Here is a 19,121-nt window from a genome sequence, read left to right as displayed (position 1 = left end):
AAGGGCGCGTCGACCATGCCGGCCTCGAGCCGCGCCCAGTTGAGCGAGCTGAAGAAGCGGTGCTGCTCGAGTCAGTGTAGAGAGGTACTCACGTCGGGCACGAAGGGCGCGTCGACCATGCCGGCCTCGAGCCGCGCCCAGTTGAGCGAGCTGAAGAAGCGGTGCTGCTCGAGTCAGTGTAGAGAGGTACTCACGTCGGGCACGAAGGGCGCGTCGACCATGCCGGCCTCGAGCCGCGCCCAGTTGAGCGAGCTGAAGAAGCGGTGCTGCTCGAGTCAGTGTAGAGAGGTACTCACGTCGGGCACGAAGGGCGCGTCGACCATGCCGGCCTCGAGCCGCGCCCAGTTGAGCGAGCTGAAGAAGCGGTGCTGCTCGAGTCAGTGTAGAGAGGTACTCACGTCGGGCACGAAGGGCGCGTCGACCATGCCGGCCTCGAGCCGCGCCCAGTTGAGCGAGCTGAAGAAGCGGTGCTGCTCGAGTCAGTGTAGAGAGGTACTCACGTCGGGCACGAAGGGCGCGTCGACCATGCCGGCCTCGAGCCGCGCCCAGTTGAGCGAGCTGAAGAAGCGGTGCTGCTTGACGAGCCCCGCGCCGCGCCGCCCCGCGCCGCAGCCGAGCCGCGCCGCCGCGCTCTTGGCCAGCAGCGCCGCGCACAGCCCGCGCGCGCACTCGCTGAACTTGCTCGAGTACTTCTCCTGCTCGTGCTGCAATATTACAGAATCGATTGTAAAAAGGATGCCCTTTGGATGTGGTAATATCGTTAATACAATATAGTTGTTTGTCGTACGAGGGGGTAAAGTTGTATTTTAACACCGAGCGTGGATTTGAAAAACGAGCGGGTGAACCGGGAGCATAGTTGAACCGAGTAGTTGAAAGTTCGAGAATAGAATCCTGAACTTGGCGAGTTTTTCAACACGAGAGAAGTAAAATTCGTTTGCATCGCATCCGTGTGTGACACGAATCTTTTCCCTCCCCTACGGCGAGGAAAGTACGACGCAAGAGACGCGTTTATCGCTGCTTACAGTAGTTCCACAGGTGGTTAGTCATCTTCATCATTAGATTCACCCACTTTTATCAATTTTAAAGCAAAAAATTTAACTATATTCAAGGTCAAAGCGGATAGTGGATAAAACGCGTTTTTACCCGCCGGTATTAAAGGACAAATAAAACACGTGTTCCCTAGCTAGGGAGTGGAAAATAATTAAACATGTGTTTCCCAGTTACTGAGGGGAAAAAATAAATTTGGAATAGAAGGTATGATATTTTGTTATAGTGTAGTTGTTTATTTGAGTAATAGATGTAGGTACCTTAACTCTACGATCCACCTCCTCTCTCTTAACCTTTTCTTTCCTGGCGCGGAAGGGCGCGCGGCCCTCCAGCATCTCGTACAGCAGGCAGCCGAACGAGAACCAGTCCGGCGAGAACGTGTAGCGCTCGTTGTCGATCACCTGCGCACAGACAGCTGCTCAAATACTGAACGAATTATCCTACTCATTCATAAAATACAAATTAATCTACCAATATCTCCGAAAGTAAACCTCGTAACCTAAGATTTCCATACAATTAAAACTAGGGTATGCAAACCGGTTAACCGAAAAAATTGTAATTTACTAAAAATCTGCAAAACCGGTTAAAAACCAGTTAACCGGTTTTGAAGGTATATTAGATAGGTTCGGTTATTAACCGGTTTTTAAAGTTAACCGGTTTTTGCATTCCCTAATTAAAACACAAAAACGAATCAAAGATTTAAAATTTTAACTAATGCGTCGAATACAACTCGTAATTTCATCATAATTAAGTCAAATTCCAGCACACCGTGATGACGTAATAAATAAAGATCACTGTTTTATTTTAATCGCAATCGTGAATTAATAATACCGCCTTATCTGTAAATCTTTTTCGAATTCGTGCAAATTGATTATGGACTGTGATAAGAATTCATGATCCTACCGACCGCGCCAGTACAACTGATTTATTTTACTTCAACAGAGGCTTATTTTTATGAGATAGATAATCACACAGATCGTCTAATAGTAAGTAATCAGACCAAGATAGGAGCATGCTGTTTTTGAAATTCGTATCGTATTATGCACGAGAAACCTAATAACACGCGCGAGAACGACTCCAGCTTAGAAAAAGATGACGATTACCTCGGGCGCCATGTAGCCGACGGTGCCGACGCGGCCGCGGACGGAGCCGCCGTCCGGGACGTCCACCGCGAGCCCGAGGTCCGAGATGCGCACGTGCCCCGCGTCGTCCAGCAGGATGTTCTCCGGCTTGCAATCTCTGCCACAGAACATATTACAGATGTCGCATGCGCATGGTTTTGGAGGTAACAAGTAATTGATTAGAGCTCAGACATTAAAAACTGGCTGCAATTATGAAGATGTTGTACTGACCTGTAGACAATGCCCATTTTATGTAGATGCTCGAGCCCGCACGCTACTTGCGCGGCGTAGAATCGCGCTCTTTCTAGTCCCAGCCCCGTGTCGGCGCCACACATGTTGTAGATGTGGAACTTCAGGTCGCCACCTACGATCAGAAAATACATCATCATTTAGAAAGATTCAAGTTGTTCTCTAAATTATATTTTTTATAATGGAATCACATTGTGAGAAAATTTTATAGAAATAGGTATTGGCGCAGTCGGTAGGATCATGAAATTAACTTTCTTTTTTTAGCTAACTATTTCTGCTTTGTAGTGACAACATGGAGCAGTGAGTATTATCATGAAAGTTACTACATCCCAGAAATATTCAATTAAGAAGGTTCATATGGAGAGCCTACCGACTGTGCCAATAAATATTTCTGTAGTGACAATGACAGCCCAGAATACGACGCAACACAGATGACATGTGACACATAGGAGTATCATTATTACTTCTATTATTTTTTGGTAGCGATTTATTAGGTCGCCATTTGTTTCGAGATTATTTTCTTGCTAAATATAGCAGAGCTATGAATTGACCTAATTTTTGAGGTGAGGTGAGCTCGATATGGTCCACTCAACAACTCACCGTTCATGATGGTGAGGACGAGGCAGAGCGCGTCCTTGGTCTCGTACGCGTAGGCGAGGTTGACGACGAAGCGCGAGTTGATCCGCTGCAGGATCTGCTTCTCTATCAGCACCATCGCCTCTCCCTTCCTCTTCTTGATGCGCTTCTTCTCCAGCTTCTTACACGCGTACATCTTCCCTGTTGCGCGCACCTGAAATGGTTCACATAAATAAATTAATAAATAAATATTGGGGACACGTTACACAGATCAACCTAGCCCCAAACTAAGTAAAGCTTGCACTATGGGTGTTAGGCGACGATATACATAGAAAACACCCATGACTCGGGAACAAATATCTGACGGCGCAAATAAATGCCCACACCGGGATTCGAACCCAGGACCGTGGCTTAGCAGGCAGGGTCACTACCCGCTACGCCAGACCGGTCGTCTAATGGCTTCTAACATGGATTTAGAAAATGTGTGGAAGGCTGGCTATTTTTCTATGCACATTTCCAACACTTGATATCTTTATTTTGAGAGTGTGTCACATGCCACCTATGATATATACTATCCTCTACCACTTGGCAAATAGCCAAATACAGACCTCACCAAATCCTCTCTTCTTGTCTTGAAGGTATGGTGTGTCACAGATACAGATGTGTCATAGAGGCACAGATGCGTCACAGATCCACCGAGGACCAGAACAGAACAGACGCACTCACCTGGCAGGCGCACACCTCGCCGAAGCCGCCCTTGCCGAGCACGCGGTACATGCGGAAGGTGTGCTGCGTGACGGGCTGCGCCTCCAGCCACTTCCACTGCAGGTACCGGTGGAAGTACATCGAGCGCTCGAACTCGGAGAACGGCGTGCCCGCGAGGAAGTTCTTCACGCATCGTATGCACGTGCTGAAGATGTCTTTTGAGCCAGCTGGAATGACAAAAACCTGTATTAAGGTGGCTCGCTTTCCATACAAATAACATCTACCATTTATTTAGTCACCGCACACTACAACTAAATAAAAATATGTGCATATATCTACTATACATTATCCGTCGTCGCGGTAGTGAATGAAATACATTGTTTGATACAAAAATCATGGACAAATTCATGTGAATTTTTTATTAATTTTACGTAAATGTGCGTGCCAAATTTTGTGTACAGACACAGAGCCGTCATATTTCGCGCATTTTTAGTTGACATTGTCATCAGTGACATTTGGCTCTTGACAAGTAATTATTTAAAGTAATTATTTTAGTTAACTCAAGCAGACTCAGAAATAATGACGCATTTTGTCAACACAGATACATATCGTGTATTTCGACACTGCTAATGTAAATCGAAATGGCGTCTCGGTCAAACGACCGACTATGATGCAGAAGATCGTGGGTTCGATTCCGAAGTTTTTTTTTTTAATCATTTGAACTTTTATAGATTTATTAAGTATTTTTTATTTTTTTAATGGAATATTTAACTATTACTATATTGCTTTCCTATTTTTTATTTTCATACAAAAATACAATACAATCCTGTATTATGCCTTTGTTGATAAAATAAAATATTACACGTCTGGTATAATACATTATACATAGGTCATAGTGTGGGCATAGTATTAGTAATGTGCTGTACTCCTTGCATTTACTGAGCTGGTTGACCTATGTTGTTGTTGTGTGAATGTTTTTCTTCAACAACTAAATGGTTATATACAAGAATATAATAGCAAGAATATGGGTAGCTTTTGCACATTGTAATTTTGTAGTTTTGCCGTGAAAGACGGACAAAAAAACAGACACATACCCTTTCCCATTTGTAATATTCTAATATTAGTATGGATTTGACATTATTATTTATGTTTAAATAATTATATATGTATAGCCTAATTTCGTCGGTAACAGCATGTTATGTAATGGCGTCGTTGGTGAACAGTCGCCTGTCACGCAGTGAAACTGCGTTCGAATCCCAGGATTCTATAAACTTTTTGTATTGTTTTGGATATAAGTTTCGTATTTTTTATTGACCGAGCAAGAATAGAGAGCCGAAGGTATCAATTTTATCTTAGAGAACATATTGATTTTTTTATTGTCATTTTCATTTTCTATTTATTAAGTTGAGATATAAAACACAACTTTTAATACCCTCGCTAAATATAATATTTTCTCGAAATTACTCCTCAGATAAAAAAGTCCACTTGAGTTTTTAAAGCATTACGTTACTCAGTTAACTATTGCATTTTCATTTACTAATTTAAGATTTCAAAAGCGATTTGAATACCCTTGCTCCATCGAAAATAAACAATTAGAAAAAAAATCATTCGCATCGTAGTTTAGAAACTAAAATTTTTCTATACTTTTTGGGATTTTTTAAAATATCACATTAGGATAATTATGTTAGAAATACTGAGTTGGACGAACCCAAAAATTATAACCATTTAAGAGAATAGGTTTTTAATCTTTTTTTGTGGAAAACATATACAGTTATGTATAATAATAAAACAAAAAAAAAAAGAGGTAAAGTCCTGGATTCGAACCCAGTACTTCCATGCAAATCATGCGATGGCACGTATTTACCGCAAGGCTATTTAAACAAGCTGTCGCCGCGTGAAATTATCGACTAGAAGGGATACAAAAACACTGTTTGTATGTGTGAGTGGTACTTAAAAATAGTGTAAAATAGTAAATTTATCTACATTGAGGGGATTAACGTTACAATGAGTAGTTTAATGGTTGTTGTAATACGTCAATTTTAATATTAAATGTTCGCGAAGCATAATTGAAAGTATATAAATGCCTGTACGACTCCACAAAAAAAATAAGACTGGTAATTTGCAGATTAACGCCATCTAACGCAGCCTGAGCTTCGGGTAACCTAGGCGAGCCACCTTAAATACTTGTAAATTGCACAGGGTTATTCCACTAGTACCGCTATCGCTAACGACCTCAATCTTAAAATACTGAAAGACTGGTTAATAAAGATGAAGTGATGTTCAGATGGCATTACACAAACAATTTCTATTGTTTTACTATTCAAGCGATAACAAGGAAAACAGTCGGTGACAAGCTAGCATCGTCCGTGAAGTAAGACTACAGATAATTCCTTCGAGCGACGAGCTGGCATCGTCGACGGCCTGCTTGTCGACCACGTCCGTCACGGCTTCACCGTCCTCGTCGGTGAGGTGGCGCCGGAGACATGCTACCTGCGAGCGACGAGCTGGCAACGTCGACAGTTACCTTCGAGCGACGAGCTGGCATCGTCGACGGCCTGCTTGTCCACGACGTCCGTCACGGCTTCACCGTCCTCGTCGGTGAGGTAGCGCCGGAACACGTCCACGGCCACCGCCGTCCGCGTCTCCTCCATCTCCACATCGTACCGCTCCGCCTGTCAATTCGCAAGATTCTCTGTTAAATTAGGTGGTAGGTGTTCCTCGCAAAACTCAAGTCGCAAGACTCGCAAGACACGCACTCTTGTTCGTAAGCCATAAGTCTCAAATAAGATCAAGATAGATACTTTTGGATTGAAATAGAGAATTGACTGTACAGATAGTGAGCAATGTGAGCATATGAGGAATGGAAATAGACAGAACTTACTGTGTCATATGGCAAAGATGGAGGATGGTTTAAACTCCAGAGTGAAATCCAGAGAAATTCGTCATGTCAAAGATCGTGGGACTCACCGCATCGAGGAAGCTGTTGTACTTGTGGTACTGCGGCTTGGTGCGCTCGCAGAACTGCCGGAACAGCAGCTTGCCGATCGGCTGCTGGTCCACCACGTAGTCGTAACCTACATCTGAAACAAACAGAGACACGATTACATTCATTGTTAAGTTCCTTACTGAGTTTCAAAAAAATTCATAAAGAACAAATTTACAGATCCAGTCTGCGCAAGGGTTAAGAAAACGCCATAAATAATCTCATAGAAAACTGACATTTAAAATACGAGGAATTCAGTTTAGTATGACTAGCAGAGATAAAGGTTAATAATACCGACGACATGCTCGTAATCGCATTTAGCCACCGATCAAACTAATTCTCTGCAGACTTTGAGCGTCAAACACAACTCGTAATTTGGTCATTGCCTAGTCAGACTTCCTTGCGCTGTGATGAGATAGCATAATATAGATGAGTTGGAACAAGGCTGCCTGTCAAATGTCTAATTACTATGTACCTAGATACAACGTTTATTATGCCACTTACACAACAGAGTTAGCTTAGACGGAATACTACGCCTAATAAAGGAAATTGCGAGATTACAATAGACGTCACGTCAAAAAGTAACAGGAAAAAAAACTATAACTATAGATCTCACACGGGACAAATGATTTCTCTATAATGGTAAACGATAAAATAATCTAATCCACTTAGTAGTAATGTTTCCCACAAAGCTACAATCTCTCTTCTAGCCTCCTCTCTTAAAATCAAGTAGACTTCCACCCTTATGTCACGGAGATAACGCCCAGTAAAGATCAGTGGAGTAAAGTTCGCGATCCCGAGGCCGGCCGTGAATATTATATGAAGCTCGTCACACGGCCACGTATAGGTTAGGAGCTACGTATAGCGCATGATCCCGGCAATCGTGAACTTAATATAATATTCACGCCACTGCTTTATTCAGCCAGTCGCCGCGTCGGCGATCTGATACTATATTAACTGATTCATACACAGATAAAAACGAAATATACGCTTTTAGCCTTTTGAGCAAATTATTATTTATGGTCAATTATGTCAAACTAGCCTGTTTCCACGAGTTTTTACTGTCGTTATTTCCTGAAGAGGGTTAAGATGGATTTTCGAGTAAAGTAACTTTGTCGCAATGGCTGCAGCGTCAGATCCGCTGCCTCAGTGTCACAGCGGTAAGTAACGCAAATTCTCAACAAACTTGTTATTTTTATTTCAACATTTCTTTAGAGATTAATGCATAAGCAGCTAATCAGAGCCACTCATCAAAAAATGGCCAGTAGTACCTACTAAAGATTAACAAGTTTTCATTGAACTACATAATATGGTAAAAAAATAGTGAAGTGAGTATTAAAAAAATATTGTTATTAGTAGAGCTAGAGTATTAATATTAATGATAGTTATCAACGCGGGATACGCTCTGCCGCCCACGTCAAACCAAATATTCATTTGAACAGGCGATGTTAAATATTCATATTGTTGTAAACAAAACCAATGAAATGAGGTGTAGTGTAGTGAATGAAAAGGCGAATATGTACATTATAAGGAGAAATTTGAAGGACGTGGTGAGGAATAGTATCATTCTTTAGATTGGCAAGTTTAGGTTAGTGGAGACGCTGCAAAAACGAAGAAAAAATGTTAATAAAATTCTCTTTTACGGTACTTTTTGTACGGTAAGAGAAAAAAAAACGGACATTTTGAAAATGAATTAATCGGAACGGGACAGTTATGTAAAATGGCTTATTGTTTCTATAGATAGGTAGTTAAAACTAAAAATGGTTATTATAAACGTGCTATTAATCTTTGTTATCAAGCGCTCCGCTCCGCTCCGCCGCCGCCGCCGCGCCGTCATAATGAAAACTTAATCGCATCGGGTTCATATATGATTAATATGATAACCTCCACGGGCGATGCCATCTCTCTAATTACCTATAGTGGCCTGGGAATACAAGGACTCATTTCGCGACAAGCAATAACTAAATGTGCATTCATGGAAGATATTAATCATGTAAACGTGTCTACAATATCTAGAATAACATGCAAAATAGGTACAGTCGAGTTCATAAATATATGTACATTTTTTCACCGTATTGCAACAATTTAAGGTGAAGAAATGTACACATATTTATGAACTCGACTGTACCAACCGAAACAGAAACTCTAATATTTTTAGATAATATTGCTGCTACGTGGTGTTGAAATGGCAAACTGTGAAATACTTTACATCCAAATATATATTTTAAAGGTTCACACCTTTAAAATATATATTTGGATGTAAAGTATTTCACAGTTTGCCATTTCAACACCACGTAGCAGCAATATTATCTAAAAATATTAGAGTTTCTGTTTAACCAAGCCAGTTTCAGACAGACAGTAGTTAGTAGTTACACTATTCATTATTTATTTGAGACGAAACTCGGGTGCTAATTTAAAACTTTAAAATGAGTTTTGTAAGGTAAGTTAGCGACGCGACGCGACGCGACGCGACGCGAGCAAACACGCCGCGAGTGTGCCGAGGAGGCGAGGATCTTGACCTCCAGCTATTATTTAGAAACTGACGGATGACAGTAGCAATGTATACAAATTATATACAAGAACATATAACTATAAATATCGACGTAAGTAAACATAGTACAATATAATATACTATCATTATCATATCAGCCCTAAGACGTCCACTGCTGAACATAGGCCTCCGCTTTGTATACCGGTTGGAAGCGACCTGCATCCAACGTCTTCCAGCGACCTTCATATAATAATATACTAGAGGTATAGTACCTAATCTAATACCAGTAATATCTGTTCCGTTTTTAAGTCAAACATTATTGCGATAGAAGAGTGAAATAATGTTTTAAGCAACCTGCCTGCTTGGCTACTTCTCTTTCTGTATCTACAAATCGGGTGCTGGTATATCGAACATGTGGCTTAACATATTCTTCAAACATACAATAGAGATATTGTTGTAATGTCCGCAGTAGTACGAGTAGGCTGTGGAACACCACATTGTGAGTTAATGACTCGTTGGAACTTCGCGGCGTCCCTTTATTCCACCTTTATACATAATAATGTACTTACTGTCTTCGCCGTGTATCTAGAGCTTTTACCGTGAGTTTTTTACGTTTTATAATACCAAACTCAATAGCGTATACGGAACTGGAAAATGTATGCAATTGTTGGTTCTAGAAACCGTTTGGGAGCGCTGTTCAGTGTTCACGTTCTACTGTCATTTTCCGCTTCTCGTAGCTCCTGAACGGATTAACCGATTTTGATTTCGTTTTTTTTTGTTTGAGAGCTGAATTAGTCGGGGGTTTTTCAAAATTTTAATTTTGTGGTTAGGTAATCCGTGATGTTTACGTTATCAAGGTGTTCTCAAACGTGGTAGATGGCACAACACCCATGGCAGATGCTCTGTCTTCGGCGTATATAATGTACAGTGATGAATATCGCAAGTCCGGTGGCGGCGGCGGGTGGGCGCCGCGCGCCGGGCGTGTCGCGTTAATGAATATCTAATTGGTATCAATTGCGGCCCCGGGGAGCAAGGAGAGGGTCACAACTAACTCCGTTTATAACTACCTCTAACTGCTACATTAGAGCAAACAATTACTGGGGAAACCATATGCGTAGAAAAATTCTCCCAATTTTGCGTGATGAAACAATTGGAAAAAATTACCTACTCTCCGTGCAAAAAAGGTCTGTGCCACAACACTTTTAAATATTAACATATTCGTATTATGATTGTAAGTTATACACGTCACACATGTCTGTAGATATGAGTTTTTGCCAATAGTGCAAGATAAAGATAGAATTTCAATTGTGTAAGTCACTAAAAGGTTATTTATTCGTCTAAGATCTCCTCGATTAACCTTTCATGTGTGTGTGGCGATAAAAATCGATAGGTAAAACCCCAGAGCAGAAAAAACTGTTCTCGTAAATTTTATTCATAAATCATAAATTCAGTCAGGACATTGATCGTACTCGGAAAGTTAAGTAATCTTTTTCGTATTTTCTTTATCTAAGTTAACATTACTTTGCTTCAACGACTATTAGCGTTTTAATAGAGATGATTCCGCATTTGAACTCGCTGACTAGTCGATATGTGACCGCTCTCCTCAGTGCGGTCGCTACTAATTCGCCATTTGACGCCAATTATGTCGGCGCCAAGAATAACTTATACTGGAAGCAGACGGTTTATCGCCTTTTCTATATAATATAAAACATTATTCGTATCCTCACAAAAAACACTTCACAATAAACTATATAATACTAGCTTTTGCCCGCGGCTTCGCTCGCGTAAAATTCGAAAATTGCGGAATGCTCCATACAAATTTCCACCCCCCATTTTAGGGAAGTAGGGGGTAAGAAAGAGACAGTATGTAGCCCATGTCACTCTCCATCCCTTCAACTATCTCCAGTTAAAATATCACGTCAATTCGTCGCTTCGTTTCGCCGTGAAAGACAGACAAACAAACAGACACACATACTTTCCCATTTATAATATTATATAGTATATATAGTATAAGTATAGTATGGATAAGTTAGAAACAAAATACATTACAAACAATTGTCTAAAAATATGTTAAAACAAGAAACAAAAAGATCACCCTGCTCTGCTCGCTCTCAGTATAAGTAAAAGAAAAACTGCACAAGAGCACAGTAGGTCTATCGCAGCATTCGTTAGACAGTCGAGAGAATTCGACCATTCAACAAAATGCCATCATCGAGCCGATGACAAACGTCCTTTTTAAGTAAAAAAACCAAAATGCTCCGTGACATGAAAAAACAAATGGGCGTCACAAAATAATCCAGCAACTTTATACATCTGTTAGTATGCGTCAAATCCGAACTTTCTAAGAAATATTTTTCAAAAACTGGTCCTTTATATATCCTTTACCTGGGTTACAATTGCCAAAATTTTAAAAAGAAACGATTTTGTCGCGGTTTTTTCGATTTTTGACAAAGTTGCGGTCAGCGCTCGAAGTCACAAACTTGGATTATTCATTACACCAACATCATAAAAACGTCTGCAAAAAATCAGAACTACCGGATTTGGCGCAAACTACCCCATACATTAAGACGACAAAGATACTGTACTAAAAAGCGGTGTGCATAGACCCTTATAGCTTTCCCCTTTTCTACAAATAGCGACACCTCACACAAACACCTCCTTCGTTTTAACACTAGAATAGAGCTCGTTCAAGTGATTGTGGCGTAATAGCTACTCGCAACAGCCGCTAATTCGACAACGACACCAATTATCCGGCGCGGGCGCCAGGAATACCCGCTATTCATTATGATGCCTTTCTGGAAAACTCAATCCCATCAAAAACAAAACTTGTAAAAACACCAAGTCTTCGCAACTCAGTTCTTCTGGCGTAAAAAGAGTTGAGATCCCTGTAATACCAAGTCGGTTAATTTATTCAGTCCCTACTTAAAGGACCTTCTGCCACAAGTTATTACGTAGTTTACCTATAGCTAACCTAATAACATATTACGCATAGCGATCATATCAATATGAAAAATATTTCATGTTTTAAAGAAAATGGACTGACTTGGCAATCGCATGAAACAATTTTGTCATCGGTGTACGAGTAAGTGATATGATAATTGATAACTTGTGAGATACATTGTATTTTCATGCGATTGCCAAGTCAATCCATTTTCTTTAAAACATGAAATATTTTTCATATTGATATGATCGCTATGAGTAATATGTTATTAGGTTAGCTATAGGTAAACTACGTAATAACTTGTGGCAGAAGGTCCTTTAAGTAGGGACTGAATAAATTAACCGACTTGGTATTACAGGGATCTCAACTCTTTTTACGCCAGAAGAACTGAGTTGCGAAGACTTGGTGTTTTTACAAGTTTTGTTTTTGATGAGATCTCATTTCTTTTTGTACTCTCTGTAGATAGTCCAACTTTTTTCCTTCTTTCCTATTTATAAGCTTAATATACTCGTACATTATACATTTGAACCTCCTCATACACGCCCTAATAGGTATATGGCTCTGGGGCTGATAGGGGATATCGTGTTCATGTACCTACGACATAACGGAGTCAGAAACCCGACTTTAAATAAGAACGTGAGCGTAGCAAACGCGAAATTTTGACTAAGTATGTAAGTGAAAAATGCATTCTGTTCACCATTTGCACTTATTTCTTTATGTCCAACAAATAAAAGACATTTGGCGGAACCAGTAAACGCGAGCGAAGCGAGCGCGAATTTTTTTCCTATTATTGACTCAATTTATCAAGACTCAACCCGCAAGTGGAGAGGAAGGGGGAGATTATATAAAAGCCCTTGGCTTTCATAGGCCAAATATACTTATAGGTCCAGTAACTCTGTCAGCATGCCCATTTCGGTGTTTTTTTTCAGTAGGTCACTTGGGTTCCCTAAGTGTGCTCATCATCACGCTTACGCTCCTTTGACTCTCTGAGACGTTTTGCGCCTTTGGCGGCTTTAGCTTTATGGAGAACTCCACTTCGGACTGTATTTTAACTATTTGGATTACGACGTAACTTTGTAACTACGTAACTTTATTTGATGTAAGGCAACACCACATAATTGATACAATTTCAATAAAATAGGTAGTCTTTCAAAGGTTTGTCAATGACTAAAATCCTCCTTTCATGGCACCTTAGCAGCAGCAAGCGCCTTATGAATGTTGTACACTGCGACATTTTTAGGGTTCCGTACTCAACTAGGAACCCTTATAGTTTCGCCATGTCTGTCTGTCCGTCCGTCCGTCCGTCAAAATCACAAAAGTAGAACTTTATAACTTTCTAGGAAAATTGTTTTGAACTTGATAGGTTCAGTAGTTTTTGAGAAAATACGGAAAACTACGGAACCCTACACTGAGCGTGGCCCGACACGCTCTTGGCCGGTTTTTTTTTACATCGTTCCACAATCACTTCAATATCTGAATTAATTCCTGACACCTCTCGCTATTTTGGAATATGTACACGCCCAATCTAAGTAATACTTTTATTTGATTTTTTTTTCACATGTAGCTGTACAATTTTCGTGGCCCCCTTACCATTTGGCGCCTAGAGCGGTCGCTCTACTTGCTCTACCCTTAATCAGCTACACATTCTTTCACCTAAACCCATTGCAAATTAGTTGAAAAAAAAAATGTAAACATATTTATGATTTCGACTGTACCTACTATTAACGACTTAACGAAACATACAAGTTTTTTTTCACATTTGAACATAATATTTAGGTACGTATTATTTAATTGTATTTTACAACACACTGATTTATTCACTGTAATTACTGCACATCTAACCTTGCAATCCTATATATTGATATGGGATTACAAAGTTAGTTATGCGGTTGGTGATGTAGGAAAACTGATTGTTTAAAAATTTCGTTTACACATACATGTATTCCCAAACAGGGTAGGCAGAGCACACGAAACTACACTTTTCAGTGCCACCGTTGGCAAATTATTAAAGGGTTGTCAGCCTATTCGCACACACCACAATGGAATCCATATCCCATAGTTGACTTCTACGACTTCCATGTGAGGAAATGGGGTTGTGAGATTTTTAACCCATCACCATACCGGGCATCTGTATAAATTTATTATTTTACATAGACAGGTACACTGATTTAGGTACTCACTGCAAATCAACTGCAAATATAACTTGGTAATCCCATATATTGATATGAGATTACAAAGTTATTTATGCAGTTGATGTATCTAAAAACCTGGAATGAAATTGCAACATTTCTTAATTTTTGTGTGAACTATACACTAAACACTTACTGTATTCTAAATTTGAAGCTTCCAAGTGTACTAGAAGTGTCTTATTATCATTGATGATCGTGTGTCAGTCAGCCAGTGAGTGACAAAACTAAGAAATTTTGGCTAGTAAGTATTCCTAAACTATTGGTTCAAATTTAATGAAATTTGGAATATACCGTGTTTATACAATGACTATTTGGGTGCTGAAAATTGAGGCTTCTAGTTTTATCCAGAACGGAGTAACAGGGCGTTGAAAATGGTCTGAAATGCTTCGAGAAAAGGATGGTACGGCCGTGCCTCTTTTTGCTCGACTTGGCGGGGGCACTGCCGTGCCCCCAGATTATTGACCAACTAGAACTGCTACTCACCGCAGGCTGCCATAATATCTGACATGGTCTTATTTGTAGGACCATTATAGGAGTGTGTCACATCTTTTTGCCCTCATAGAGTAATAAACATGTTATCACAGGTAGCCTTGGTAAAAAAAACCTAATACGAACGTGCACAGTAGGTAAGTGATATTTTATGCGACAAATTTCTGAAATTCTAAATACAAAAACCGGCCAAGAGCGTGTCGGGCCACGCTCAGTGTAGGGTTCCGTAGTTTTCCGTATTTTTCTCAAAAACTACTGAACCTATCAAGTTCAAAACAATTTTCCTAGAAAGTCTTTATAAAGTTCTACTTTTGTGATTTTTTTCATATTTTTTAAACATATGGTTCAAAAGTTAGAGGGGGGGGACGCACTTTTTTTTCCTTTAGGAGCGATTATTTCCGAAAATATTAATATTATCAAGAAACGATCTTAGTAAACCCTTATTCATTTTTAAATACCTATCCAACAATATATCACACGTTGGGGTTGGAATGAAAAAAAAAGTCAGCCCCCATTTTACATGTAGGGGGAGTACCCTAATAAAATATTTTTTTCCATTTTTTATTTTTGCACTTTGTTGGCGTGATTGATATGCATATTGGTACCAAATTTCAGCTTTCTAGTGCTAACGGTTACTGAGATTATCCGCGGACGGACGGACGGACGGACAGACAGACATGGCGAAACTATAAGGGTTCCTAGTTGACTACGGAACCCTAAAAACAGTTTCGTTACGTTCCCAAACGTAATTCTATTTTTGAATCATTGTAGAAGGCCTTCCCTAATAAATATTTTTTACATATCTATCTAACGAGAGCCAATATTTGACGTAACATACAGTAATGTTGGGGTCGAGCCATATACATTTTGATATCTGAATGTAAAGCCTGGTTTAGACGAGCAAGTTCCTGCTGCAAGTTTTGACACAGAAGTATATGCAAGAAAGAAATGCAGATATTTGTCACTCACTCTTACTTATAGTTGCGTCTCAAAACTTGCAGCAATAACATGCAGGTCTAAGCTCAGCTTACGTTCGAATTGGCCTGAATGTAAATGCAAGTCGTAGCGGCATGCTACGCTACGCCGCCGTAGCAGCGTGGCGCGTAACGCTTATCTCGGAAGAAGCGGGAAATCTGGCGTAGCAGCCGGCGCGGGGCGCGGGGCGGGGCGTGACGAACGCAAGCGCACGGAAACGGGTTACGTCACTACGACTCACGGCTCTCACGAAGAAAGGTGATAGGTGTGCAACTGTTCATTGATAGAACCGCCAAGATCGCTCATATCACGCGAATGGTGCATGCGAAACGAATTACTGAGAAGCCTTACGTATCTAAGCCCTGCGAGACAGACTAGTTCTTTCCTTACGCGAACGCGTAGTGTATCTCGACAGCCATCACTCAGCATGTGATCCCTGCGTATTCGTCACAAAACTAAAAAACAAATATTAATCGAATGGGTTCTGATCGTTGTTCTGACTCGTTTGAAAAAAAAAACCGACAAAAAGGTTTCTCGTTGCCGCGGCGACGGCTCGGGCTACATTTTTTAACCGTCGCCTCATATCTCAAGAAGGACGGTTATCAAGTCGTCTGTATGTTTTTTTTTTTTTTTTTTTTTTTTTTTTTTATGTTTGTTCCTCGATATCTCCGTCGTTCCTGGACCGATTTTGAAAATTTTTTTTTTGATTGAATGTATATGCATACAGATTGGTCCCATTTTTCTCAGAACCCAGTTCTGATGATGGGATCCTGGAGAAATCGAGGGAACTCCTCAAATCTGAAAGGCATACATATGGTGATTTTTGTGTTTTTAAAGGAACAGCATGCATTTAGGTACGGAACAGTGACATTTGGTGCAGTGGAACTGCTGATGATGGCCAGAACGGAACTCTTCAAATCTGAACGGCACGCTTATAGTGACTTTGGTATTTTTATACGAACAGCATGCACTTTCGTCCAGAACAGTGACATTTGGTGCAGTGGAATTTCTGATGATGGTCAGAACCGAACTCCTCAAATCTGAACGGCACGCTTATAGTGACTTTGGTATTTTTATAAGAACAGCATGCACTTTCGTCCAGAACAGTGACATTTGGTGCAGTGGAACTGCTGATGATGGCCAGAACCAAACTCCTCAAATCTGAACGGCACGCTTATAGTGACTTTGCCATTTTTATAAGAACAGCATGCACTTTCGTCCAGAACAGTGACATTTGGTGCAGTGGAATTTCTGATGATGGTCAGAACCGAACTCCTCAAATCTGAACGGCACGCTTATAGTGACTTTGGTATTTTTATAAGAACAGTATGCACTTTCGTCCAGAACAGTGACATTTGGTGCAGTGGAACTGCTGATGATGGCCAGAACCAAACTCCTCAAACCTGAACGGCACACTCATAGTGACTTTGGTATTTTTGTAAGAAAAGCATGCATTTAAGTTCAGAACAGTGACATTTATTTAGTTATGTTTGTTAAGCATATGTTTTCTTATAATATAATCGGATTCATGAGGAATTGAGGAAACTCCTCAAACCTTAACGTTATACGTATATTCATTTATGTTGCCATCTAATAATTAAAGCATTAAAAGCAGTTTTAAAAAATACTTACACATTTCTACATAAACCAACATTCGCAAGTAGCTTTCACCAGAACCCGATAGGCGACGGTTTTTTTTTCTTAAAAATTATGTAATAAGAGATGATAAGTTCTAGCACACCAAGCTTTTTAGGGTTCCGCTATGAAATCTAACAAATGAAACCCAATAAGGTGAAAGTCACTTTAAATGCAGACACGTCTGTAAAATATACTTTTTTTTGACGACCGGTCTGGCTCAGTCGGTAGTGACCCTGCCTGCTGAGCCGCGGTCCTGGGTTCGAATCCCGGTAAGGGCATTTATTTGTGTGATGAGCACAGATATTTGTTCCTGAGTCATGGATGTTTTCCATGTATACACCGTGTTTCCGGTATCACTCAAAACCTCAGACACCCCAACTGATTTTTATTTTTTTTCCCCTCACTAGCTCGGAAACACGTGTTTTGTCCTTTAATACCAGCGGGTAAAAACGCATTTTATCCACTAGTGGGTAAAGTGATTTGACCTTGAATAAAGTAACTGCTTTAAAATTTATAAAAGTAGGTGAATATAGTAATAAAGATGATTTACCACCTGCGGAACTACTGGAAGCAGTGATAAACGCATTTTTTGCGTTGTAGTTTCCTCGCTATAGTGAGGGGAAAAGTTTTGTGTTACACTCGGGTGCAAATGTATTTTACTTCTCGTGTGTTAAAAAACTCGCAAGTTCAGGATTCTATTCTCGAACCACTCGCTTCGCTCGTGGTTCAACTATAGAATCCTTTCACTTGCTCGTTTTTCAATTCCACACTCGGCGTTAAAATACAACTTTGCCCCCTTGTATAACAAATAACTATTAAACGGATCTAGAATGTTCATTTTTTAATCTGATGATTATTATTTGTTTAAATTGAATCTTTAATTTTCTGTGCAGCTCTACTCGGCTTTTAACTCTACACTCAATAAAATAATTGCTAGCTACCATCATAAGCCTTCAAACTGTTTAATTGTGTACGTTACTGCAACGACACAAGGTTTACCAATAGACAGCTATGGCAATGTAAAGCACTTTAACCTGTCTCACAGTAAACTTCAAATTGGACAGGTGACTCAGTAAGCAAATTAAAACCTAAAATTCAAAATGACAAGGTTGTAATTAGGTACGAGTTCAGTTTGTTATGACTTATGATAAACTTTAAATTTAAACTGACGCACAACGTCTATTTCGTAGCAGAAAAAAAATCGTCCAAGTAACCAGCCAGTATTAATACCCTTAAATACTGAAAAAGGTATACTACCTCTAACAATATGATATGCACAATGTTGTATTACGAATTTGTAGAATGGGCACGTAAACAATAACTAATAATACAAATTAAAACAAAAAAATATTACCCCCATCAAGATATACCTCAATCGATTCTACTCTCGATTCTGAACAAACAGTTTTCAGGTTTTTAGTGTTAAGTGAAACACGGTGTATAAGTATGTATTCATCTATTTAAGTATGTATTTATATCGTCGCTTAGCACCCATAGTACAAGCTTTGCTTAGTTTGGGGCTAAGTTGATCTGGGTGAGTTGGGAACACCTTCCCAATATTTATTTATTATTTATTTTATTAAGACGCAACAGGAGCGAAAATGCTAAAATGGAAAGGAGCCCCCCCTTTGAATTTGGTAATTTTAGTTAAATATACACGTGTTATCAAATAGACTTATCGAAAAAAAATGTCCATTGAGAACAAGTCAGTTAAAAG

The 19,121-nt window shown here is 39.9% G+C and overlaps 1 protein-coding gene across 2 annotated transcripts in view; it reads right to left on the bottom strand.

Annotated features, from left to right (window-relative positions):
* The window catches only part of LOC125238325 (G protein-coupled receptor kinase 2), a 129,708-nt gene that overhangs the window by 16,884 nt on the left and 93,703 nt on the right, over positions 1–19,121 (bottom strand). The window contains exons 3-10 of one of the 2 annotated variants that reach the window (XM_048145629.1): positions 6,666–6,778; positions 6,223–6,370; positions 3,720–3,925; positions 3,018–3,207; positions 2,400–2,532; positions 2,151–2,286; positions 1,341–1,448; positions 501–704 (exon numbers count right to left, since the gene is read on the bottom strand). In XM_048145629.1, the coding sequence (XP_048001586.1) occupies positions 501–704; positions 1,341–1,448; positions 2,151–2,286; positions 2,400–2,532; positions 3,018–3,207; positions 3,720–3,925; positions 6,223–6,370; positions 6,666–6,778 (1,238 nt within the window). Of the gene's footprint in view, positions 1–500; positions 705–1,307; positions 1,449–2,150; positions 2,287–2,399; positions 2,533–3,017; positions 3,208–3,719; positions 3,926–6,222; positions 6,371–6,665; positions 6,779–19,121 lie in introns of both variants that reach the window. The other variant, XM_048145628.1, reaches the window with a different exon arrangement.

Source organism: Leguminivora glycinivorella, chromosome 23 (genome assembly GCF_023078275.1).
Source record: "Leguminivora glycinivorella isolate SPB_JAAS2020 chromosome 23, LegGlyc_1.1, whole genome shotgun sequence".
Classification (NCBI taxonomy): Eukaryota; Metazoa; Arthropoda; class Insecta; order Lepidoptera; family Tortricidae; genus Leguminivora; species Leguminivora glycinivorella.
The sequence above is the reverse complement of the archived record's forward strand: the minus strand, read 5'-3'. Positions and strand labels throughout refer to the sequence as shown.